The sequence below is a fragment of the Elaeis guineensis genome, chromosome 13, assembly GCF_000442705.2.
Source record: "Elaeis guineensis isolate ETL-2024a chromosome 13, EG11, whole genome shotgun sequence".
Taxonomy (NCBI): Eukaryota; Viridiplantae; Streptophyta; class Magnoliopsida; order Arecales; family Arecaceae; genus Elaeis; species Elaeis guineensis.
Genome location: NC_026005.2, coordinates 18,960,013 through 18,984,070, shown reverse-complemented (window position 1 = coordinate 18,984,070; position 24,058 = coordinate 18,960,013). Strand labels below are relative to the sequence as shown.

At 50.1% G+C, this 24,058-nt stretch overlaps 3 protein-coding genes across 4 annotated transcripts; all 3 read left to right on the top strand.

Annotated features, from left to right (window-relative positions):
• Window positions 1-495: 495 nt before the first annotated feature.
• On the top strand, window positions 496-20,204 carry LOC105056327 (phosphoribosylglycinamide formyltransferase, chloroplastic). 2 transcript variants are annotated; one of them, XM_010938487.2, is made up of 6 exons: window positions 496-761; window positions 1,945-2,404; window positions 2,544-2,655; window positions 4,428-4,604; window positions 19,290-19,416; window positions 19,591-20,204. In XM_010938487.2, the coding sequence occupies exons 2-6, from the start codon at window positions 2,008-2,010 to the stop codon at window positions 19,702-19,704; spliced, it is 927 nt and encodes a 308-aa protein (XP_010936789.1). In that variant the 5' UTR covers window positions 496-761; window positions 1,945-2,007; the 3' UTR covers window positions 19,705-20,204. The 2 variants fall into 2 exon arrangements, with proteins under 2 accessions (XP_010936789.1, XP_019709943.1); XM_019854384.2 differs by having other exon boundaries at window positions 1,942-2,404; window positions 19,591-19,987.
• On the top strand, window positions 9,386-13,154 carry LOC140853375 (uncharacterized). The gene is made up of 3 exons (XM_073247925.1): window positions 9,386-9,885; window positions 10,097-11,134; window positions 11,330-13,154. Exons 2-3 carry the CDS (start codon window positions 10,928-10,930, stop codon window positions 12,131-12,133), a joined length of 1,011 nt encoding a protein of 336 aa, XP_073104026.1. The 5' UTR covers window positions 9,386-9,885; window positions 10,097-10,927; the 3' UTR covers window positions 12,134-13,154.
• Window positions 20,205-21,457: 1,253 nt separating the features above from the next.
• LOC105056329 (protein MIZU-KUSSEI 1-like) lies at window positions 21,458-22,608 on the top strand. The gene has a single exon (XM_010938491.4). The coding sequence runs from the start codon at window positions 21,612-21,614 to the stop codon at window positions 22,311-22,313; it is 702 nt and encodes a 233-aa protein (XP_010936793.1). The 5' UTR covers window positions 21,458-21,611; the 3' UTR covers window positions 22,314-22,608.
• The last annotated feature ends 1,450 nt before the right edge of the window (window positions 22,609-24,058 follow it).

Below are 24,058 nucleotides of genomic sequence, written 5' to 3'. Positions count from 1 at the left end.
AATTTTTTCAATAAATTATTTTTTTAAATAATTAAATAATTTTATATTTATGAAGCTATATAATATTTCATAACAAATGATAGGGAAAAAATTCAAATAAATTTATCATTTACAAAATTATAATCAAAATTTTTTAAAAAATATGAATAATTTTTATTGTCTATATAGGAAGTCGGTCAATAAAAAAAATTATGTTCAAAATATTTTTATATTATATTTCTTAATTTTTTATAATTTGATCACTCTTTTATTAATTTTCTATAACATCATTGCTGTTCAGATGAATATTCTGGAAGTGATAAACATTGTTTTTTTTTTTTTTTTCCGTCTTCAATTCTGATGAGGCTCGCGGCAGAGGTCTCACGAAGTCACGCAAGCACAAATGTACAGTGTCCAGAGCTCTCCACGCACGCCACGTGTTAGCTCGGGACTTTCCACGATGAGTTTTTTTTTTAAAAAAATCACGGCAGCGCCTTTTATTTTATTTTCATTTTTATTTTTTTCGAAGCTTTCGCGAGCCCTTGCGGACGCCCACCTGCTGGCCGCTCTCCTCGCTGCCACCACCCGCCGGTCTCCGCCGTCGCCTTCCTCCCCATCATCACCGGCGTCGGCCTTCCCCTGTGCTTTCTTCACACAGACCTCCGAAAAAGAAAGACGCCGACCTCCTCCTTGCTCTCCTTGCCGCCGCCTCCCACCGGTCTCCGCCGTCACCTTCCTCCCCATCATCACCGGCGTCGGCCTTCCCCTTTGATCTCCCTCAGGTGCTTTGCTTCCCACAGATCTCCGAAAAAAGAAATGAAAAGAAAAAGAAGGGAAAAGAAAAGAAAAATTATTCAATCTATGCGGGAAAAGGTCTTGCCTTTTAATTTTTCCGCTTTTCCTTTGTTTTCCGCTTTTTCCATTCTTAAAGAGTCTCAATTGGGTGGAAGGCTCGGAGCGGCCGAATCCCTATATTTAGATCGGGATGGGTGGGAGGCTTGGAGGGGCCGAACAGGGAAGTTTAGACCATCGGGTGGGAGGCTTGGAGGGGCCGGATAGGGAAGTTTAGACGATGGCTAGGGGTTTTTCCTAAGCTGAATCATTGTTCCTATTTCTAAGAATTTATCCTATTAGACAAGGGTAGGAGTGCTACATTGTACTGAGCACGCATCTTATTTGACAAGCATAACTTTCATGATTCTTTGAGCATAAATCAGTCAATTTTTTTGGAAAAGCAATAACTATGAATTTAAGGAGAAAGATACATGACGATGATTGGAGAAAATTGAAAAAATCAATATGTAAGAATTTATAGTTTAATTTATTAAATGTTTTATTAGCTGTTTGCTATATAATCATTATAATTTTTTTATATGTACATATTATTACACTAAACTGTAGTTCTTCGCTGATTGTGGACTCTATATTGTTCTGCCCCTATACGGCATCCATAGAAAGTAAGGAGATAAAAGCATCCACCATGGAAGGCTCAATTTTTGACATTTTTGACTAATTGAACCCTAATTCCTCCTCCCTCCTTCAAGTTGAAAGGCCAAGGCTTCGACAGTTTGACTCATCTTCTTCCATCAAGCTCATCGCCGAAGGTACACCGATCCCGTCCCCTCTCATGACAGCCACTGCGATCCCATTATGATCTGAAGTTTTCTCGAAGTTCTTCTTTGCATGACAAATTGGATTTTTTTTTTTGGGGGGGGGTGCTGCATTCACTCTACTCTTAGTGTCTTTGGGAAGTCAAGGAAGACATGGAATTGTTGAGACCTGATTCGCTCCCGACCTTACTACAGTAACCCAATTGAGTGTTTGCTAAGTTCTATTGTTGACGTATGATAGTTCAAGTAGTAGTTAATTTGTTCTTATTAATCTTGGATGCTCTAGACAATCTTGGAGTGTGACATGATTATGGGACTAATAATTGCCTCTTATGGTCCTCTTTTACCCTAGCAGTAAAATAACAGAGCACTTGTGTGGAGAAGGTCTTCTGGTTGGCACTTACTTATCCTTGATCCAATGGAAGCTCTCGGCTCGACTTTGGGAATTCAGGTTTCTTCTGGCACAAATATTACCAGAAGGCAGTATGGACCATTAACCTTAAGATCACCATCTCGAAGTATGGTTTCTTCATGTTATATTGCATATTGGGAGCTAAGACTTGAGAGATCCTGTTTTGCTTCGAAGCTGGCATTGCATAAGACAGCGAGGAGCATGACGGATTTTGAGTGCAGAAGCAGTATTCAGGAAGATAAAAGCTCTGTTCAGACCAAAAGTGGCTCAGGAACTCCTCTTCGAAGGAAAAAACTTGCTGTTTTTGTCTCTGGTGGAGGTTCGAACTTTAGGGCCATCCATGAGGCCACAGTAGAAGGATCAATTTATGGAGATGTTACAGTTTTGGTCACAGATAAGCCTAGTATGTTCTTCTTCTTTGATTACTTCAAGTCTTTTAAAGGAAATGAAATTGTTGCTGTTTTATTTAATTAATTAAGCAACAACTTGTATTCTTTGGCTTAGAGAATCATTACCCTAGGTTTGTTACATGTACTTGATAGGCTGTGGAGGCGCTGAATATGCAAGGGATAATGAAATCCCAGTTATTCTGTTTCCCAAGGGCAAATCCATATCTGAGGGGCTGTCACCGGATGATCTTGTCTCTACTTTAAGGTGAATTTACTTTTTGTATTCATGCTTGTATTTGTGTTCTATTATATTATCACACATAAACTGATGCATTGTGATAATCAACAAAGGGAAGGAAGTAAAAAAGAAAGAAAAGAAGAAAAGAAAAGTATCTACAGGTGTTGCATTCTGAATTTCCAATTTAGACTTTTCCAGGTGTATATATCCAAAAAAGGTTAAGGGACAGGATATTGGAGTACCTAGCAACATTCTATGACGTCCAGCTAGTTTAGTTGTCCAAACGTATACTTTTGAGTTTTAAGCAGTCCAATTAGAAAATCAATAATTAAGCATTGATACACATGGAATGAATAAGAAGAGGGTCGATTTAAACGAGCTTAAGTAATTGGAATAAGACTTTTTCTATATGATTTTGAAAAAAATACTAAGCATTATTGAGATTGCATAGTTTAAAAACAGCAGGCAGTACCCATAAGTATGACATTGTCTAAGAGATTTATAGCCAGTGCCAACTCATCTTAACTGGGAGGTGCTTAAATTCTTTTTTTTTTTTTTTTTTTTAACCTCCCTTCAAGTCTTCTTTGACCTTCCCCTTCTTCATCTTTTGATCTTGTACTTAGCGACTTCCCTCCCAAAGTTGTGTCTAGTCAGATGGTTTATTATCACTTTACCTGCTATAGCTATCATTTTAGTCGAAAAGTTTAGTGATATTTAATAATCGCATTACATAACAACCTCCAATTACATTTCAGTTTATTCTATTACTTACCAGATTGTATTTCATTTTCGCATGTGTGACTTGTGGACCTCTTGAAAACACGTACTAAAATTTCATCATTTTCTTTGTGTATCCTTGGTACTTGATCTAACATCTTGGTTTTGCACTAGTTGAGCAACTTGCATTTGGTAGGTATACTTATATTATGTTTGCCATATAATATGTCATTAGTCTATTACTTACCAGATTTTATTTCATTTTCCTTTTTTTTTTTATTTTGTGCACCTCTTGAAAGCACACACTAAAGAATTTCATTATTTCTTGGGTCTATCCTTGGTCTTTGATCGACCACCTGGGCATTGCATCAGTCGAATAACTTGTATCCAGTAGGTATATTTATATTATGTTTGCCCTGTAACATCTATATGGTCTTTTGTATTTATATGTCATTAGTCAGATATGGACCTAGCATATACAAATTTTTGAAGAGGCCAAGCTCAAAAACTAGCCCCATGAAGTTGAAATATTGACCAGAAATTACCACAAGCTCAATGTGTTGACACAAGTAATATTGTGAGGAGTAATCTATCCGCAGTCCATATATTATAATATTACAGCCCATTAGTTAAATCTTTTGGATTAACTCTTAACAAATTGTAACTTTTAAAGGATGATGGTTGTAACTTGTAGACATGCTAGACTATGTTAATAGGTGTGACACTTCCAGAAAATATTTGCACCAACATATGCACTTTATTATGGTATCATGACTGGTTTTTCCCAAACAAAGTAATTGCCAACAGCTACTCCACTGGCCACTGCTATGAGGTTGGCTAGTTAGTCATATCGCAATATACACATGCACACAATGAAATCTGGTAAATATCGGTAACTTAATAATGGTCAGTAATATTTAATTGATACTTAGGTAATACTCCTCTTGTTATATAAGTCCTATAGCATGTTTTATCTTTGCACACGTTTTTCTACTTCTGTATGCTTCAAGTTCTGTAATACCTACATCTAAGTTCTATGCTGTACCTGAATTATGTTATACCCCGTTCTTTGTTGCTGACAGGAATTTTGAGGTCGACTTTATTCTTCTTGCTGGTTTCTTAAAACTTATACCCGTTGAATTGGTTCGGGCATATCCAAGATCCATATTAAATATCCATCCTTCTCTTCTTCCTGCTTTTGGGGGCAAAGGATTTTATGGTTTAAATGTGCATAAAGCTGTCGTTGCATCTGGGGCTAGGTGCGGTAGTTTCTTATACTCTAATCATTAAAGAGCAGAGCTATATTTATGAAAACTTGCAATTTCCTTCCGTATTTCTCAGATGATATCTGTTTAGGAGATACAAAAATGTGAATATAATACTAGTTCGAAATATACTGTTTCTCCATGGTCTAGCTTTGTATGAGTAGTTTTATTAAGCTTATTAATTCCTGCATTTTGATCATCCTTGTGACAAGAAGTTTGAGGTTATTAAAATTTCCAATATGCTTGCTTGCCTTTTTTCTGCATTGTAACTTTATCTCAATCAATTTATTAGAAAACTGCCACATTAGCATGCAAGAGAAAGCTGTCTTATATCTGAATTTTCCATGATAGTTATATTCAAACTGACCATAATGGTCATATTTTAGAAATAAAATTAGGTTAGAGATGCATTATGTAAATCAATCTTAGGGTTGGCAATATGGGCAAATAATTTTTGTTTGGGTGAGAGCAAGCCGTGACTTTAGCATGACATTTTCACTGAGCGCATTAAGTAATTCACCTTGATAAAGAACAGGAACTATTTAGTTAATTTTATAGAGAATGTATAGGTGAAGGTTGATTAACTGTTCTGAGAATTCTTCCTTATATCTGAGATGATGCTCATTATTTTGTAATATGCAGGTGCCTTTTAGATTAACCTTTATATGCTAAAGATCAATTAGATAAATTGTTACCATGTGGCTCACTTGTGGTGCACAGGTGAAGAAATGGCATAATGGTTGGCCACTTTAAACATATGAGACTAATAAAGATTTCGGCCTGCAGGCCCATTGAACTGGATGGGTCAAATAAGAATTGGCTGATATGCCTGCATGACACCTACCCTGCACCTGAAAGTCGAGTAGATTTAGCATTTCATTCTTGGACTAGAGGTGAGCATATATGACAAAGTGTTGCTTTCTTGAGACATAAGCGGTGATTGAAGGTTTGAAGATAACTTTGCATTACATGCCATCAAATTACATGTAACTAAAATGGATATGAGGTGTTAACTCATGTCGAGTTGCATCGATCAAGTTGGCTTTGTAAAGTTTTCTGTACAAAGGATGTCTGTTCTGTCCATTCTGGCCTGTCTTTCCACTACATATCAGTGCTGAGCATGATATTTTTCTGTATAAAGGATGTCTGTTCTGTCCATTCTAGCCTGTCTTTCCACCACATATCAGTGCTGAGTGTTGGTGCAAAAATCCGCTTGCGCCGGAGAAGCTGGAGTCGAGGGAGTCGCGGTCGCCGCCGGGACCTGCAAAGGAAGTCTAAACCGGAGGTGGGGTTGCTTCGGCAAGACCTTCCGACGCTCAAGTCAGTTCTCTGCCTCAACAAGAATGGAGTGCTCGAACGGAGAATTTAGCAGAGTTTTTAGATAAAAACGAGAGCTTATGGAATAACGTATCTGGGATCCCCCTTTTTATAGACGGAGGGCTCAACAGACTGATAGCGACGTTCATAACCGTCTCGTAGTGGGCCGCCCACCGTCAAGAGGAATTTGTTGCGAGGAGTAGTGGAGTAGACCCGTGGCCCTCACTGCAGCGCGCCACGTGGAGTCTGCCGCAGGGAGTGGAGCGGCGTCCGTTGTCGCGACTTGCCAGCGGATGGAGGAATCGCGCAGTATCCGTTACAGAAGGTGGAGCAGGATCGTGGCCGTCATAACGGTCTGTCAGGGAATGATGGAGCTGCGCGGAATCCGTCGCAGGAAGTGGAGCAGGATCGTGGTGGTTGCTGTGTTGCGCCAGAAAGTACGGATTCGTCGGCTGAAGTTCGGCAGCAGTCGGAGCTGGTGACGGAGCCTGGCTCCCGTAGGAGCCCGGGCGGAGTCCTCCTTGTGATTGAAGTCGTGGGCGGAGCCCGGCTCCCGTAGGAGTCCGGGCAGAGTCCTCTCGGAGTTGAAGCCGTAGGCGGAGCCCGGCTCCCGTAGGAGTCCGGGCGGAGTCCCCTGCAATTAAAGTCAGGTGCGAAGTCCGGCTCCCGTAGGAGTCCGGACGGAGCTTACCGGCAGTTGAAGTTGGCGACGGAGCCCGGCTCCCGTAGGAGTCCGGGCGGAGTCCTCCTTGCGGTTGAAGTTGTGGGCGGAGCCCGGCTCCCGTAGGAGTCCGGGCGGAGTCCCCTGCAATTAAAGTCAGGTGCGAAGCCCGGTTCCCGGAGGAGGCGGAGCCCGGCTCCCGTAGGAGTTCGGGCGGAGTTCCCTGCAATTACAGTCAGGTGCGAAGTCCGGCTCCCGTAGGAGTCCGGACGGAGCTTACCGGCAGTTGAAATTGGCGACGGAGCCCGGCTCCCGTAGAAGTCCGGGCGGAGTCCTCCTTGCGGTTGAAGTTGTGGGCGGAGCCCGGCTCCCGTAGGAGTCCGGGCGGAGTCCCCTGCAATTAAAGTCAGGTGCGAAGTCCGGCTCCCGTAGGAGTCCGGACGGAGCTTACCGGCAGTTGAAGTTGGCGACGGAGTCCGGCTCCCGTAGGAGTCCGGGCGGAGTCCTCCTTGCGGTTGAAGTTGTGGGCGGAGCCCGGCTCCCATAGGAGTCCGGACGGAGTCCCCTGCAATTAAAGTCAGGTGCGAAGTCCGGCTCCCGTAGGAGTCCGGACGGAGCTTACCGGCAGTTGAAGTTGGCGACGGAGCCCGGCTCCCGTAAGAGTCCGGGCGGAGTCCTCCTTGCGGTTGAAGTTGTGGGCGGAGCCCGGCTCCCGTAGGAGTCCGGGCGGAGTCCCCTGCAATTAAAGTCAGGTGCGAAGTCCGGCTCCCGTAGGAGTCCGGACGGAGCTTACCGGCAGTTGAAGTTGGCGACGGAGCCCGGCTCCCGTAGGAGTCCGGACGGAATCCTCCTTGCGGTTGAAGTTGTGGGCGGAGCCCGGCTCCCGTAGGAGTCCGAGCGGAGTCCTCTCGGAGTTGAAGCCGTGGGCGGAGCCCGGCTCCCGTAGGAGTCCGGGCGGAGTCCTCTGCAATTAAAGTCAGGTGCGAAGTCCGGCTCCTGTAGGAGTCCGGACGGAGCTTACCGGCAGTTGAAGTTGGCGACGGAGCCCGGCTCTCGTAGGAGTCCGGGCGGAGTTCTCCTTGGGGTTGAAGTTGTGGGCGGAGCCCGGCTCCCGTAGGAGTCCGGGCGGAGTCCCCTGCAATTAAAGTCAGGTGCGAAGTCCGGCTCCCGTAGGAGTCCGGGCGGAGTCCCCTGCAATTATAGTCAGGTGTGAAGTCCGGCTCCCGTAGGAGTCCGGACAGATCTTACCGGCAGTTGAAGTTGGCGACGGAGCCCGGCTCCCGTAGGAGTCCGGGCGGAGTCCTTGCGGTTGAAGTTATGGGCGGAGCCCGGCTCCCGTAGGAGTCCGGGCGGAGTCCCCTGCAATTAAAGTCAGGTGCGAAGTCTGGCTCCCGTAGGAGTCCGGATGGAGCTTACCGGCAGTTGAAGTTGGCGACGGAGCCCGGCTCCCGTAGGAGTCCGGGCGGAGTCCTTGCGGTTGAAGGTGTGGGCGGAGCCCGGCTCCCGTAGGAGTCCGGGCGGAGTCCTCTCGGAGTTGAAGTCGTGGGCGGAGCCCGGCTCCCGTAGGAGTCCGTGCGGAGTCCCTTGCAATTAAAGTCAGGTGCGAAGTCCGGCTCCCGTAGGAGGCGGAGCCCGGCTCCCGTAGGAGTCCGGGCGGAGTCCCCTGCAATTACAGTCAGGTGCGAAGTCCGGCTCCTGTAGGAGTCCGGACGGATCTTACCGGCAGTTGAAGTTGGCGACGGAGCCCGGATCCCGTAGGAGTCCGGGCGGAGTCCTCCTTGCGTTGAAGTTGTGGGCGGAGCCCGGCTCCCGTAGGAGTCTGGGCGGAGTCCGCAAGGGTTAATCCTGCTGAGAACTTCGGCTGTGGGTATTTTATATCCAACACCAGTCCCCCTACTTCCGAGTTTGAATTTCGAATGAAGACAGTACAGAGAGATTGGCATAGCCGAAGTTGTCCCCTCGAATCCTGCGCACGACCGCCCCCGGATATTTTGGCATTAAATGTGCGCGTACTGGAGTCTTTACGAATCGGGGCGATACGAAGGGACCCTTCGAAATTCCCGCCGGTACACTGGCCCAGGTACGGTGCCATAATGGCTCTGCCGACCCGTCAGCCGCTTTTAGCCGCCCGCCGGGGGGGAGTGGGACACGTGTCGGGTGCGGGCTGGCCTGGGGGGATTCGCGATCATTATGGCGCCGGATCCCAGGGTCTATTTAAACCCGTCCTTCCACCTTTAGGGGCCCTATTCCGTTCCAGAGTTCTATCAGTGTCTGCCTTCCCTTCGAGAGCCCTGTTTCAGTTGGTATCTTCTCGGGCCATAGGCGCCCTTCCAATCGTCCCTGTCTTCGTCCTTCTGCATCCCTCAGAGCGATCTAGGTTAGTTCCAGCACCTTCATCTTTCTTCCCGCCACTTAGGGACCTCTTCTTTGCCATTATTTTTTTTGTATTCCTCCGAGTTAGTTTCCTATGACCTCTCGCCCCTTATCCTGTCCGTCTTCTTCGGGATCTTTAGAGCCCTCATTCGAAGTTATTCGAAATGTCGTCCGGCTCTTCTGCTCCCTGCAGTTCCGGGAGTTCTTCCGCCTCAAACCCCCAGGTCCCTTGCTCTGTAGACGAACCTGCGTCTGGGGCTGGGCTCCATCCGATTTTTGCGCCGGGCGCCATTCCGTGTTCTCTGACTCCGGAGGAACTCCTTCTGATAAGGGTTCAGTATGGAGTTCCTCCGGAGTACGACCTGGAGCTGCCTGGCCCCTCTGACCGGGCTAGCACTCCCCCGCCCGGTCGTTTTTGCCTGTATCAGGAGGCGTTCCGCGTCGGACTCCGGCTTCCGCTTCCATCCTTTGTTGTCGTCCTCTTCCGCTTCTTAGACATCTCCTTGGCTTCTGTGGCTCCGAATTTTTTTAGGTTTTTGATAGGATTTCTCTCCCTTTGCCACGTAGTCGAGGTCCAACCGTCCCTCTCCCTGTTTAGGCACTTCTATACTTTCAAGCGCCATCCTTCGGCGAAGGACTGGTGGTACTTCTCCCCCCAGTTCGGCAAGAAGGGGTTGCTGAAAGATGCCCCTTCTTCAATCCACAATTGGAAGGGGAAATATCTCTTCGTCCACTGCCCGATCCTGAGGCTGGACCTGCCCCCTTGGGGCTCTCTGAGGGATTCTGTCCGTCGGGCCCCCAGCCTGGGGGAGGATGACCTCCAGGCTGCCCGGAAGCTCCTTGCCTATTCCGCTCCTTCCCTTCCCAATCTTCTGAGGGAGCAATTTCTGTTCAACATTGGCCTGAGCCCCCAGGATCCTGCGAGTATTTCATCTTTTCCCTTATCTTCTTTTTTCCTGCCTTTATTCTTTTTCTTTCTCTTTTTTACCTCCTCTTCCTTCTTTCTCTTTTTCTCCTCTCTTTCTTCTTTTCTTCTCTTTCTCTCTTCTTTTTTTCTTTTTTTTTTCGATTTCTGACTCTTGATTGATTGGTTTGCCTCTTTTTCTTCTTTTTTTTTATTATTTTTTTTTTTAAGGAATGGACGCCGAAGCAGCGCGGATGCTTGTCAGGGGCCTCAGGGCCCACAAAAGAAAGGGTGTCGCGACCTCCGGATCGGCGAAGAGGGCCAGGGCGGAGGAGTCGAGCTTGGCCGCACCCGCCCAGGCGGCTCCAGCGATCGACATTCCCTCGGATGCCGAGGCAACGGCTCCCCAGACCTCCTCGAGGAGTCCGCCGACTGGGGCCCCTGTTTCGGGGGCCCGCTCCGCGGAGGCGCCCGTAGTCGAGAGGGGGAAGAGAAGGAAGTCGGTGGCCCGCAAGGTGAGTAGCCGTCGAACTGTTGCTGACGAGTCCCTCTGCTCCGAAGAGGGGCCGGAGAATCCCTTCAATGACAGGGACTTGATCAGACGGTTGATCGACGGCTGCATTCTGCCCGACGTCGTCGAAAGGATCGACCGCGCCGATCCTGAGCAGCGGGCCTGGGACTCTTTAGAGTCCTTCCTTGAGGTAAGCAAATCTTCATTTACCTGGCTATTTAGCCCTTGTTCTGATCCCTTAGCCGCCCTTGCAGATTGGGCACCAACTCCTCGCCAATATCGAGGCGTTGAACCGTGCGAGGAGGGACATCGTCCAGGTGGAGGAGCGCTGCCGGGCCGAGGTTGCTCGCCTCCAAGAAAAGACGGCCGAAGTAGTCGCCCTCCAAGAGACCCTGGAAAGAGAGAAACAAGTCCGGGAGGAGGAGAGGCAGACCTTGGAGGAGTCGGCGAGAAAGGCGGAGGCCGAGGCCGCCAACTTGGCTGAGCAGATTCCGGTCCTAGTCTCGGAGGCCAGAGTCCTTGCGGTAGAGGAATTCAAGACCTCCGCGGAGATGAGGGACATGAACGTCCAATTCGGCCAGGAGGCGTTCATCAAGGGGTTCGAGCTCTGCCAAGAGAAGGTGGCCAGAAAATTTTCAGAGCTCGACCTCAGCTTCCTAGGCGAGGAGTCCGAAGACGAGGCCGGTCCCTCGCCAGCCACCACTGCTATCGCAGCCCCCTTGCCGGGGACGTCGAGTTCTCCAACCCCCGCCCCTGAGGTCTGAGACCTCCGACCTTGTATTTTTATTTCATCGCAATTTTTCTTTTCCTTCTTTTTTTTTTTATCTTCAAGAATTATCCAATCAATAAAGTTGAATTTCTTGTCGCGGATGGCTTCTCCTCCCTCCCCTTCTTCTCTCTGCTTTTCTTCCTGCGATGAGTCGTGCTTTGACGCTTTTGCCTTTCGATGGCAGTGTCCTGCAGAAGCACTTCCCCTGCCCTTGGGGATCCCGCTGAAGTCGACGATCCAGCGGCTGAAGAAGGAAGTCCTTCACTTGACAAAGAAGTCAAAGAAGATGGAAGGCGAGCTTCGCAGATTGAGAGAAGGTCATTCTGAAGCCACCGCGGAGGCCACCCACTTTCGGAATCTCCACGTGAAGGGGATCATGGAGTATAGCCGGAGGAAGGCGGATTTCGCGAAGGAGCTCGCGGAATGCAAAAAGAGCGCCAGCGACCGAATTTGGGCTCAGGCCGTCAAGATTAGCGCCCTCAAGGTGGAACTGTCGGCCGCGATGGGGAAGATCGGCCAGCTGGGAGGAAGTTCGTCCCGGCTCTTGGCTCGGGCCGACGGCGACCAACAGTGGTCGAAGAAGGTCTCCGACCTTCCGCGGCAGCTTCAGGACGTCGAGGTGAGCCACGACGTGCATCGGGCCAGCTGGCGCAGGCAGGTGGAGGAATATAAAGGGAGACTCAGGGCGGCGACCGACGAAGTCGCCCGTCTCCAGAGGCAGCTGGCTAACAGGGCTCAGCTTACTTCCGCCCGGGATTCTGATGAGCTCCAGTCCCTAAGAGGAACCGTCGAAGGGATTTCTGTCGCCCTCGGGGAAAAGACAGCCGAGCTGCAACAACTGAAGATCCAACTGGCATACGAGCAGCGGGCCGTCGCGGACACGGAGGCGGAATCCGAGGTCTTGAGGAAGAGGCGTCGAGAGGCGGAGGCCGAGAGCCAGCGACTTCGTCGGGCGCTCCAGGACGCGCTGCAGAGAAGGGGGAGCTAGAAGAAGAAATTGAGAATCTAAGGCAGTCCTGGATGAGGGGTGGAGCAGATAACTCTAGGTCGGAAGGAGCAGAGCCTCCTTAGAGCTCTTTTCGTCCTTCTGTCTTTTCATGTATATACCTCCCTTTTTGTTGTTTTGTCCCACTTTTGTCGTTTTGCTTTTCTTTCCTTGGCCTTCCGGGCTTTGTAGTGTGTATTTCGGAAATGGAATGAAAAGGGTGTTTTGTGTTACCTCGTCCGCGCGTTGTATCAAATTGTCGTCCGCCGAACTTTTCTTGTCGTTCGACTTGTCTGATGTTGACGTCGTTGGGAGGCGTCCAGTCGTCGATGCGTTAGCTTGCCTTCCTCATCGTACATGGCCGCAAGCTCGAGCTTGACGGTCCGGACTCCGCATTACTTCGGGGACGTCGCTGTCTTCTTGACCTGTGTCGGGAGTCTTCTTAGAGGCCGGGGGTGTTTGGTAGGAACCCTCCGTCTTTGTTGGGACGAGGTTCTTTAGGTCTTTGGTGCGGTTCGTCCTTCATCTGTTTCCGTCGTAGTTCGTCACCCTTCCTTTTTAATTTTCCTCTTCTCAGAGTGAGGGCCCTCCCCTCGCTTTTTACGGGGTTGCATAGGAGCGTGGAGGTGCCGCGGAGGGGCTTTTTTCCTTCATCCGATCTTGTTGGGCGGCCGGGTTTCGTCATCACCAGGACGAGGTTCTCCATCCGTTCCCGCGGGGGCACGTAAGGGCCATTGCCAGGGCGGGCAGAGTCTTGCTGTAGAAGTCGCGGGTGGAGCCCGGCTCCCGTAGGAGTCCGGATGGAGTCTTCCTTGCTGCAGAAGTCGTGGGTGGAGCCTGGCTCCCGTAGGAGTCCGGACGGAGTCTCCCTTGCTGCAGCAGTCACGGACGGAGCCCGGCTCCCATAGGAGTCCGGGCTTTCGACCTTGCTCAAGTCAGGGCGAGGTTCTCCTCCCGTTCCCGATATGGCCGTGGGGGCGCGTTAGGGCGCTGTAAGGCCTCTCCCCCCATCCGGTCTAAAAGAACCGGGCCTTTGACTTTGCTCATGTCAGGACGAGGTCCTCCTCCTGTTTCTGACATGGCTGTGGGGGCACATTAGGGCGCTGTAAGGCCTCTCCCCCCATCCGGTCTAAAAGAACCGGGCCTTTGACTTTGCTCATGTCAGGACGAGGTTCTCCTCTTGTTCCTGACATGGCTGTGGGGGCACATTAGGGCGCTGTAAGGCCTCTCCCCCCATTCGGTCTAAAAGAACCGGGCCTTTGACTTTGCTCATGTCAGGACGAGGTCCTCCTCCTGTTCCTGACATGGCTGTGGGGGCACATTAGGGCGCTGTAAGGCCTCTCCCCCCATCCGGTCTAAAAGAACCGGGCCTTTGACTTTGCTCATGTCAGGACGAGGTCCTCCTCCTATTCCTGACATGACTGTGGGGGCACATTAGGGCGCTGTAAGGCCTCTCCCCCCATCCGGTCTAAAAGAACCGGGCCTTTGACTTTGCTCACGTCAGGACGAGGTCTTCCTCCTGTTCCTGACATGGCCGTGGGGGCACATTAGGGTGCTGTAAGGCCTCTCCCCCCGTTCCTAACATAACTTTGTTTTAGGCGTTTGAAGGGGTTATATCCAGTCGTGACAAATCCATGCCAAATGGGAAGAGCACGTCAAGTAGAAAAGAATTTAGATTCAAGGTGAAATCGTAAGTGATACATTTACAGGTTTTCCGAGTTCCACGATTGCGGGAGGTCTGCTCCTCCTTGAGGCCCTCCGGTGATGGAGTCGATGGTCCCGATGGGAGGCCGGTCCCCGGGTTGCTCCTCTCTTCTTGGTGGTTCAGGTTGCGGAAGGGCCCTTGGCCGATCTCCTCTACCCTTAGGCCTGCGTCGGATGAACCTGTCGAGTCGACCTCACCGGATGAGCTCCTCGATCTCGTCTCGGAGCTGGATGCATTCCTCCGTGTCGTGGCCGTGGTCGCGGTGGTAGAGACAGAACTTGTTGGGGTTGCGCTTCATGGGGTGCGTGCGCATCCTCTCCGGCCTAGGGAGCTGCTCCCTGACCTCCATCAGTACCTGGGCTTTTGAGACGTTGAGGGGGGCGTAGCTGCGGAATCTCCCCGGTGGGGAACCCCGCCGAACCCCGCGATCCGGACTTCTCTGCCTGCGCACCCGGGGTGGAGTATGGGCACGCTTGTGCCCAGGAGGGGATCGAGAACGCGGCCGGGCTTCTCTTGGCCTTTTTTCGATTGCGGGCTTACTCGAGTCTCCTGCCTGCCGCTCCCTCGCTGTCTCTTCATCCTTCATTTTGAAGGCTTCTTCCGCTCGGACGTATCCTTCAGCCCGAGCCAACAAATCAGCAAAATCCCTGGGATACTTCTCCAGGGAGAACAAAAAGTCATTCTTCTGAAGGCCACCCTTCAGAGCGGCCATTGCGACTGATTGGTCCAAGTTCCGGACCTCCAGCGCTGCGACGTTGAAACGGTTGATGTAGGCCCGAATGGACTCCCCTTCCCTCTGCTTGATATTGATGAGGGACTCCGAACCCTTCCGAGGGCGCCGGCTGCTGACAAAATGGGCCACAAATTGGTGGCTCATTTGATCGAAGGAAAAGATGGTACCCGGTTTCAAAGCCGAGTACCAGTTCCTCGCCGCTCCCTTCAAGGTGGATGGGAAGGCCCGGCATAGAATGGCATCGGGAGCGCCGTGAAGCAGCATCATCGTCCGGAAGGCCTCCAGATGATCAACCGGGTTCGAAGTTCCGTCGTAGCTTTCGAACTGGGGGAGCTTGAAGTTTGGCGAGATCGGTTCCTGCATGATCATTTGAGAGAAGGGAGGGTCAGTACAATATCCTCACCATAAGCGGGGGGAGCATGGCAGAGTTCTTCGATCCACCGGTTCATCTCCTGGAGCCTCCGGTCCAGGAAATCCTCCCGACTTCGAGTCTCGAGGGTCCTCTGGCAGAAAGGGGGCAGGGATCTTCCAGGGGTGGAGTCGTGGTCCGATTGAGGGCTCTCCACCCTCGGGTTCGTTTTCCCAGGGAGGACGGGGTGGCTGGCCCAGGTGGCCCGCCCTGCCGTCGGATTCTGGTGTTCCGGGGACACCCTTTCCAGGCATACTAATGCCTGCGGCTGCTGCTGCTGCATAGCCTGCACAGCTTCTGTGAGGCCTCTGACCTGCTGCGCCAGCAGGTCAAACTGCTCCGCACCGACCGCCGCCGCCGGAGGAGGAGGAGGTTGAGAAACAGGAGGGGAGGCCGGAGCCTGAGATCTGGCCGCGGAGGCCGTGGACCGTCGCGTGGACGCCTTGCGGGGAGGCATCAAGTAAGGATCCCGTGGGGGAAACAAGGAGTGGGTGCCGGAGGAGACGATCGGAGGCGGCTCCGTTGAGCGCTCCTTTAAGAACAAGGGTACTGCGAAGACAGCCCCTTCCTCTAGCGCCAATCCTGTTGGTGCAAAAATCCACTTGCGCCGGAGAAGCTGGAGTCGAGGGAGTAGCGGTCGTCGCCGGGACCTGCAAAGGAAGTCTAAACCGGAGGTGGGGTTGCTCCGACAAGACCCTCCGACGCTCAAGTCAGTTCTCTGCCTCAACAAGAATGGAGTGCTCGAATGGAGAATTTAGCAGAGTTTTTAGATAAAAACGAGAGCTTATGGAATAACGTATCAGAGATCTCCCTTTTTATAGGTGGAGGGCTCAACAGACTGATAGCGACGTTCATAACCGTCTCGTAGTGGGCCGCCCACCGTCAGGAGGAATTTGTTGCGAGGAGTAGTGGAGTAAACCCGTGGCCCTCACTGCAGTGTGCCACGTGGAGTCTGCCGCAGGGAGTGGAGCGGCGTCCGTTGTCGCGACTTGCCAGCGGATGGAGGAATCGCGCAGTATCCGTTACAGAAGGTGGAGCAGGATCGTGGCCGTCATAGCGGTCTGTCAGGGAATGATGGAGCTGCGCGGAATCCGTCGCAGGAAGTGGAGCAGGATCGTGGTGGTTGTTGTGTTGCGCCAGAAAGTGCGGATTCGTCGGCTGAAGTTCGGCAGCGGTCGGAGCTGGTGACGGAGCCTGGCTCCCATAGGAGCCCGAGCGGAGTCCTCCTTGTGATTGAAGTCGTGGGCGGAGCCCGGCTCCCGTAGGAGTCCGGGCGGAGTCCTCTCGGAGTTGAAGTCGTGGGCGGAGCCCGGCTCCCGTAGGAGTCCGGGCGGAGTCCTCTCGGAGTTGAAGCCGTGGGCGGAGCTCGGCTCCCGTAGGAGTCCGGGCGGAGTCCCCTGCAATTAAAGTCAGATGCGAAGTCCGGCTCTCATAGGAGTCCGGACGGAGCTTACCGGCAGTTGAAGTTGGCGACGGAGCCCGGCTCCTGTAGGAGTCCGGGCGGAGTCCTCCTTGCGGTTGAAGTTGTGGGCGGAGCCCGGCTCCCGTAGGAGTCCGGGCGGAGTCCCCTGCAATTAAAGTCAGGTGCGAAGTCCGGTTCCCGTAGAAGGCGGAGCCCGGCTCCCGTAGGAGTCCGGGCGGAGTCCCCTGCAATTACAGTCAGGTGCGAAGTCCGGCTCCCGTAGGAGTCCGGACGGAGCTTACCGGCAGTTGAAGTTGGCGACGGAGCCCGGCTCCCGTAGGAGTCCGGGCGGAGTCCTCCTTGCGGTTGAAGTTGTGGGCGGAGCCCGGCTCCCGTAAGAGTCCGGGCGGAGTCCCCTGCAATTAAAGTCAGGTGCGAAGTCCGGCTCCCGTAGGAGTCCGGACGGAGCTTACCGGCAGTTGAAGTTGGCGACGGAGCCCGGGCGGAGTCCTCCTTGCGGTTGAAGTTGTGGGCAGAGCCCGGCTCCCGTAGGAGTCCGGGCGGAGTCCCCTGCAATTAAAGTCAGGTGCGAAGTCCTACTCCCGTAGGAGTCCGGACGGAGCTTACCGGTAGTTGAAGTTGGCGACGGAGCCCGGCTCCCGTAGGAGTCCGGACGGAGTCCTCCTTGCGGTTGAAGTTGTGGGCGGAGTCCGGCTCCCGTAGGAGTCCGGGCGGAGTCCCCTGCAATTAAAGTCAGGTGCGAAGTCCGGCTCCCGTAGGAGTCCGGACGGAGCTTACCGGCAGTTGAAGTTGGCGACGGAGCCCGGCTCCCGTAGGAGTCCGGGCGGAGTCCTCCTTGCGGTTGAAGTTGTGGGCGGAGCCCGGCTCCCGTAGGAGTCCGGGCGGAGTCCTCTCGGAGTTGAAGCCGTGGGCGGAGGCCGGCTCCCGTAGGAGTCCGGGTGGAGTCCCCTGCAATTAAAGTCAGCTGCGAAGTCCGGCTCCCGTAGGAGTCCGGACGGAGCTTACCGGCAGTTGAAGTTGGCGACGGAGCCCGACTCTCGTAGGAGTCCGGACGGAGTCCTCCTTGCGGTTGAAGTTGTGGGCGGAGCCCGGCTCCCGTAGGAGTCCGGGCGGAGTCCCCTGCAATTAAAGTCAGGTGCGAAGTCCGGCTCCCGTAGGAGTCCGGACGGAGCTTACCGGCAGTTGAAGTTGGCGACGGAGCCCGGCTCCCGTAGGAGTCCGGGCGGAGTCCTCCTTGCGGTTGAAGTTGTGGGCGGAGCCCGGGTCCCGTAGGAGTCCGGGCGGAGTCCCCTGCAATTAAAGTCAGGTGCGAAGTCCGGCTCCCGTAGGAGTCCGGACGGAGCTTACCGGCAGTTGAAGTTGGCGACGGAGCCCGGCTCCCGTAGGAGTCCGGACGGAGTCCTCCTTGCGGTTGAAGTTGTGGGTGGAGCCCGGCTCCCGTAGGAGTCCGGACGGAGTCCCCTGCAATTAAAGTCAGGTGCGAAGTCCGGCTCCCGTAGGAGTCCGGACGGAGCTTACCGGCAGTTGAAGTTGGCGACGGAGCCCGGCTCCCGTAGGAGTCCGGGCGGAGTCTTCCTTGCGGTTGAAGTTGTGGGCGGAGCCCGGCTCCCGTAAGAGTCCGGGCGAAGTCCCCTGCAATTAAAGTCAGGTGCGAAGTCCGGCTCCCGTAGGAGGCGGAGCCCGGCTCCCGTAGGAGTCCGGGCGGAGTCCCCTGCAATTACAGTCAGGTGCGAAGTCCGGCTCCCGTAGGAGTCCGGACGGATCTTACCGGCAGTTGAAGTTGTCGACGGAGCCCGGCTCCCGTAGGAGTCCGGATGGAGTCCTCCTTGCGGTTGAAGTTGTGGGCGGAGCCCGGCTCCCGTAGGAGTCCGGGCGGAGTCCGCAAGGGTTAATCCTGCTGAGAACTTCGGCTGTGGGTATTTTATACCCAACACTGAGCATGATAGTTTTTTTCACATCTTATGCATACAAGGGGAAAGTATCGATGGTGTTTGTCTTCTAGATCAAAGATTTTATGATAATGGATTTTACGGGTTCCATTCTCATTAGATTTATTAGGAGATAGATGCATAGTAAAAATATGTTAAGAATATACAACTCCTCCAGTTATATATTACATTGAATAATCTATAATGTCAGCTGCATGCGCTATATCTTTACTCCTTTTCTTCATGGAGTATCTGTCAGGTTTTCTTCTGAAAATTCATAATATAATCCCTGCCCCTCTCCCCTCATTCACCAGCATCTGTTTCTTCACTTCTCCCTTCCCTTCCCCAGCCCAAATTCTTGTTATATGTTTTTTATTGTGCATACATTATATAAATGTAAAAGTTCCTGGCTTATGCTTATGATGCAGGGACAGAAGAATATAAAAATAATGAATTTAGACTTTCCTGTAATATTTCAACGCTATCAAGCATTGGCTGGCTTTGAGATAGGATACTGGGTGGGTTCCACCGGGCATTGAGGGGAAAATGCAGTGAGAATTATTGTAGTACACATGATAGTCTATATAAGTGGGACTTCTTTGAGTTTGTTGTGCTTTGTAACAAGCTACGAAGGATGCTCTAAGACACAATTAACTTTTTTTGCTGCGTGGTGGAGCTCACTAGCATCATTTCTGATGCTAACAGGGTAATCTATATTTTCTATTTCAAATCAAAATGATTAAGCCAATAAAGTGGTAATTTTTAACTCTGGTTCCTGTCATTCTACGTTGCATTGGATCAAGAATCACCTTTGTGTACTTGTTTCTCTCTCAGTTTAGTGCATTAATTTCAATTAATTGAGTGTAATCATTGTTCATCCCTTTCTTTGCCTCCATTAAAAGGTAGATGCGCTTTGCCTGTCTCGTCTTTTAAATGATAACTAAATTTCTCCAACTTGCAGATATTCTGGCCCCACAGTTCACTTTGTAGATGAACATTATGACACTGGTCGTATCCTAGCTCAGAGGGTTGTACCTGTGCTAGCAAATGATACCGCAGAGCAGTTGGCTGCAAGAGTCCTTCAGCAGGTATTGTATTTGTTTGTACCGACCCGACTCAAGTTTCTAACTTCATGCATTCATATATATTTTATTGGAAAATAATAGCAGTTCTTTTCCCCTTGCTCCACCTCTCTGGTGTATTTCTTTTGGGACATTTCACATGGAGTAATATGCTGCTATGGCTTTTTGCTGCTATTTCAGGAGCATCAAATCTATGTGGAGGTGGTTTCAGCATTGTGTGAAGAACGAATTATTTGGAGAGAAGATGGAGTCCCTCTAATTCGACGCAAGGAGAACCCAAATGGGTATTATTAACCAGAGGCTTGAATTCATCTGTTTTGCTTGAGGCAAAATCCCAAGTATGTCTTTTTGGGGCAATGATTCCTTTTTTCCTTGTAAGGAACTTAGAAAGCTTATGCTTTTGCCAATTTTGATCAATTATTGCTCCTTTTTTTTTTTTTATCCTTTTTTCTCTGTGTGGAGCTATATTTGTTTTACCCATTTGTGTTACTTACCTGGCCAACATAAATTCAAAGTGGAACCATCGAGCATTTGGCATCATGAGACAGTAGCATGCACCTTCAACAGATTCTGAACATCTCAGTGTATATCTTCTCTTATGTGGCAAAAATTTTGACTTTTGCTCTATTAAAACTGATTGGTGATTTTATGCTAAATTTGAAGCTCAGCTCTGGTTTACCTTGTTCCAGGGCAGGTGGTCTGACATCAATGCAAACCAAACTCATTACATTTCATGCATGTCCTCCTAATTGTCGGTTAAGTCTTGCCATCCTTTTGTTGAAACTTGATTCTTTCTAGAGTTACGAGCATATCTTGTATGTGGAGAAGGGTAACGTCTTGTGATTGTTTAATTGATGTTGGAGTTCAATGAAGCTTATTTGCTGGTGTGGCTCATATGTTGGTTGTAATCTTGTAATGTTTGCTCAATAATTGATCATTCTATCGTTAGTATTGTTATTAGAATAAGCTACACTTCAGCATTATTTAGCGGCATTTGGTGCCGTAGTATTTACCAGCTCATTCTTGTTTCTTTTGGGCCAAATAGTGATTTAAAAAGCCGTATAGTGAAACAAAACTAACCATTTTTGTAGAAAATGAAAATTTCAGAGTGAATACACTCGCTGCAATTGAGACAGTGAGACCATTCAATGCGGGGAATTACTACCAGTCCCCTGGAACAGGACTTAAGCGGAGCTATGGCTGATCACATATCTGATCTTGGCGGTGCAATTGATGTTGTTGTCGAGTTTGCAGTGAGCAAGGACCCTGAGCTGTTTTGAAACACCATTGTTACTTTTTTTTAACCCCTATCCCTTCTTTCTGATAGAAGATCGGGAAACTCGGGGCTTGCTATGGACCCCCAGAGAGATAGAGAGCTTGACGGGGCTTTTTTTTTTTGGGAAAAAAAAGGGGGTGGGAAATTATTTGGACGTTATCCCCTTAGCACTTTCCTTCTAACCCACTTGGCATGGGTTTCTTATATTTTTTTTTAGGAATTACTGGGGCGCGATCCCCTTTAGATGAGTGGAAGTGACCCACTTATCTTGTAACCTACTTATTTGAACTGGACAAAGATAAGATTTTATTCAAAGCCTCTGCTGCGGCTCACAACTAGGAAGAATATTCTCATATCCGGGTTGCTCTCCCTCTCCCAAATAAATTATCCAAAAATCCTTGATCCCAACATAGGATCCAACGGTATCCCTTCCTAAATCCGCATACAGCGAAAGAAAGACTCCTCATAGAATGGCACCATGCTGGTGCCCTGACCTGCCCTTTACCAGTTCCCAATGCAGTCCTTTAAGTCAGTCAAGGCTGCCCTTTCCCTTTCTCCACCAGTGCGGCCGGGACCAATTCCCATCCCCCAATGCGACCCACGACAAAGTCTCACCGTCGCCTCTCCCTCCCTCATTGATTTCCTCTTACAGTTAGCTGGGTCCGGCCACCACCCCCCTCCTACTTTTGTCAGGATTCTGGTGCAAGCCCCGGTCCCAGTATCAGAGGTGGCCTACTCCACAGTGGCTGACAAAAAGGACTAGAAGCATGGAATTAGTGAGCCCACGTCCATAAAAGAGACCTTGTTATAAAGGAATCTCCTATCTCCTTTGCTTGTCCCTCCCTCTCTTTAATCATTCATTCAAATCCATTCTCTCTAGTTTTTCCCTTTAACAGTTTAACCCCCTCTCCTACTCGTACCTCAAATGAAAACAATCATGGCAAGAACTTCTCACGACCCTTCCTCCTCCTCCTCCTCCTCCTCCTCCTCTAAGATACCCTTCCAACGAATAAGAAAGGGAAGCGACCAAGGAGAAAGGATGGTAGGGGATGAGGAGGCGAAGAAGAAAGCTTCTTCCGCCGCGGAGGCCGTTTCGAGGCTCCGCTCCGTCTTGACAGCCGCGATTCCCGCCCGTTGGAGCCGGCCGGTCTTGACGGGCACCCTCTTCGGCCACCGGCGCGGCCACGTCAACCTGGCCTTCCAGGTGGACGCCCGATCATCCCCAGCGGTGCTCGTCGAGCTCGCCACGCCCACGAGCACCCTCGTGCGCGAGATGGCGTCGGGCCTCGCGAGGATCGCGCTCGAGTGCGAGCGGAAAGAAGAGAAGACCACGGCCAGAACCAGTCTCTTGGAGGAGCCGCTGTGGCGGGCGTACTGCAACGGGAGGAAGTGCGGCTACGCGGTGCGGCGAGAGTGCGGGCCGGCGGATTGGAAGGTGCTGCGGGCCTTGGAACCGGTGTCCATGGGGGCCGGAGTGCTGCCGGGGGACGACCCGGACGGAGATATCATGTACATGAGAGCAAGGTTCGAACGGGTGGTGGGCTCCAAGGACTCGGAGGCCTTCTACATGATCAACCCCGATGGCAACACCGGTCCCGAGCTCAGCGTATATTTGCTTAGAGTCTGAGATGTATATTGCTAATAACGGCGATGGAGACTGGTGGCCAGTCACACTGTAGCTGTTGTCCTTCTTATATTCTCGTCTAGGCTTTAAACTCTCGTCGCTTGTAATCACCTTGTTTGGTTTTTGGTTGCTTCCTCTCGCGCTCTTAATTTGGTGTTTGATAGAGCGAGCTGGTTGGTGATGTATTGTGTTCTGTGACAATGCTCAAGCTGGATTTGATCCGACAGCAAAAGGCTTCGCAAGGTCTTTTTCTCCTTTTTTTTTGTTTCACTTTTTCTTTCTTCTGTTCCTGCGCCTTCCCTGGTTGAAGTGACTCTCTCTCTCTCTCTATGTAAATCAGTATAAATTTCCTAGTATATATTAATCATAGTTGGCTGAGTCAGGAGGAATGAAGCAAGCGTTATTATTTACGCCTAACTTTCACGTACGGAGCCTTGGTGCAAACAAAGAACTTCTTGATAGACGGAAAAGGTGGCAATCATTGCTACTACTAGATAAGCAATACATTTTCTACAACAAAAATAGAGCTTTGCGAAAAGAAAAGAAAATCTCTCCCCAAGGAAACCTTCTTCCAAGCTTTGTTTTCAAAGATTCTGTAGGGAAATATATTATACTTCTAGGATTTTGATGTCTCAAACTAACAGATTCATAGTGTAAAAAGAATATACATATATAGATATATTCAGACGCTACTGTAGTCCCCTCAATCATTGCTACCTAGTGGCGTATTAATATAATACCTTCCTATTGTGAAAACTGGACAAAGTAAAGCATGAAACCCGGAAAGCTGAGGAATAGAAGCAAAAGACTGCATCTTAGAAGATGATGGGCAATGTTCTCGCTCAGCTTTTTTGTATTCTACTCACAAAAACTTTTATTTATAAGTCGCCAATACCTTCTGCAAACGTTGATATAGGTATAGATTGTCAAATAGTGGGAATGGAATTATTATTCCCGCTTAATCTCCAGACGTCAGTGAAAATGACGGGTGTATTTTATTCATGAGTCTTATTCTCGAGGGACAGATATTTTTGGCGCATCAACCATTTGGTATGTTGGTTGGGCCAAACCAAGACCAATTGGACTAAGCAGTTGACAAGACAATAATAGGTTATATCCAACCAAATCTTGGAGACGTACAACAATCCGTTGATTGTTGTACCAAAGAAGACTGTGTGATATTAGGCATATCCAATTGGGGTCCGTCAGTGTTCAGCATTTATAAATCTATGTCGATATTTTGAGATCATCTATTGCGACCTCGTCCGGGACTCTTTGCTTTAATGCAATGGACAAGGATTTATGCTAAAACTTATGCTATCTAATGCGCAAGCCAGTCAAACAGTGAATATCGAAGACCTAAATCTGGCCCATCCACTGAAGTGTACGACTAGTGTTGTGCAACCTCTGTCCATGATTCCATGGTTGTAACTCCTTTTCTTTTTCTTCACCCAAAAGGTGAAAGGCCAATCCTGTTTCATTTGACAGAGAGTAGTGGAGAGCAGTAATTAATCATCTTTCTTCCTTCTCCTGTAGAAATTTTTACCAAGTTTACAGTGTCTTGATAAAATCTAGACTCATGAAGTCCTGAATTAATATATAAAAAATTTTATCTGTTATTCATCTTTGGGCAGATCCCTTTTCCATTGCATTCAGGAGTGAACCAAGTTTGAGTTTTTTGGGATTGGATAAAGCTGTTTGCGCTGGTTTGTCCCTCATGGGTCGAGAACAACACATGCAAGCAACTT

Coding starts and splice junctions, on each gene's coding strand:
- LOC105056327 (XM_010938487.2), top strand. CDS start 2,008: ATGGAAGCTCTCGGCTCGACTTTGGGAATTCAGGTTTCTTCTGGCACA. Junction 2,405..2,543: donor TTTGGTCACAGATAAGCCTA/GTATGTTCTTCT, acceptor TGTACTTGATAG/GCTGTGGAGGCGCTGAATAT. Junction 4,605..19,289: donor GTCGTTGCATCTGGGGCTAG/GTGCGGTAGTTT, acceptor TCCAACTTGCAG/ATATTCTGGCCCCACAGTTC.
- LOC140853375 (XM_073247925.1), top strand. CDS start 10,928: ATGAGGGACATGAACGTCCAATTCGGCCAGGAGGCGTTCATCAAGGGG. Junction 11,135..11,329: donor CTCCAACCCCCGCCCCTGAG/GTCTGAGACCTC, acceptor TTTCGATGGCAG/TGTCCTGCAGAAGCACTTCC.
- LOC105056329 (XM_010938491.4), top strand. CDS start 21,612: ATGAAAACAATCATGGCAAGAACTTCTCACGACCCTTCCTCCTCCTCC.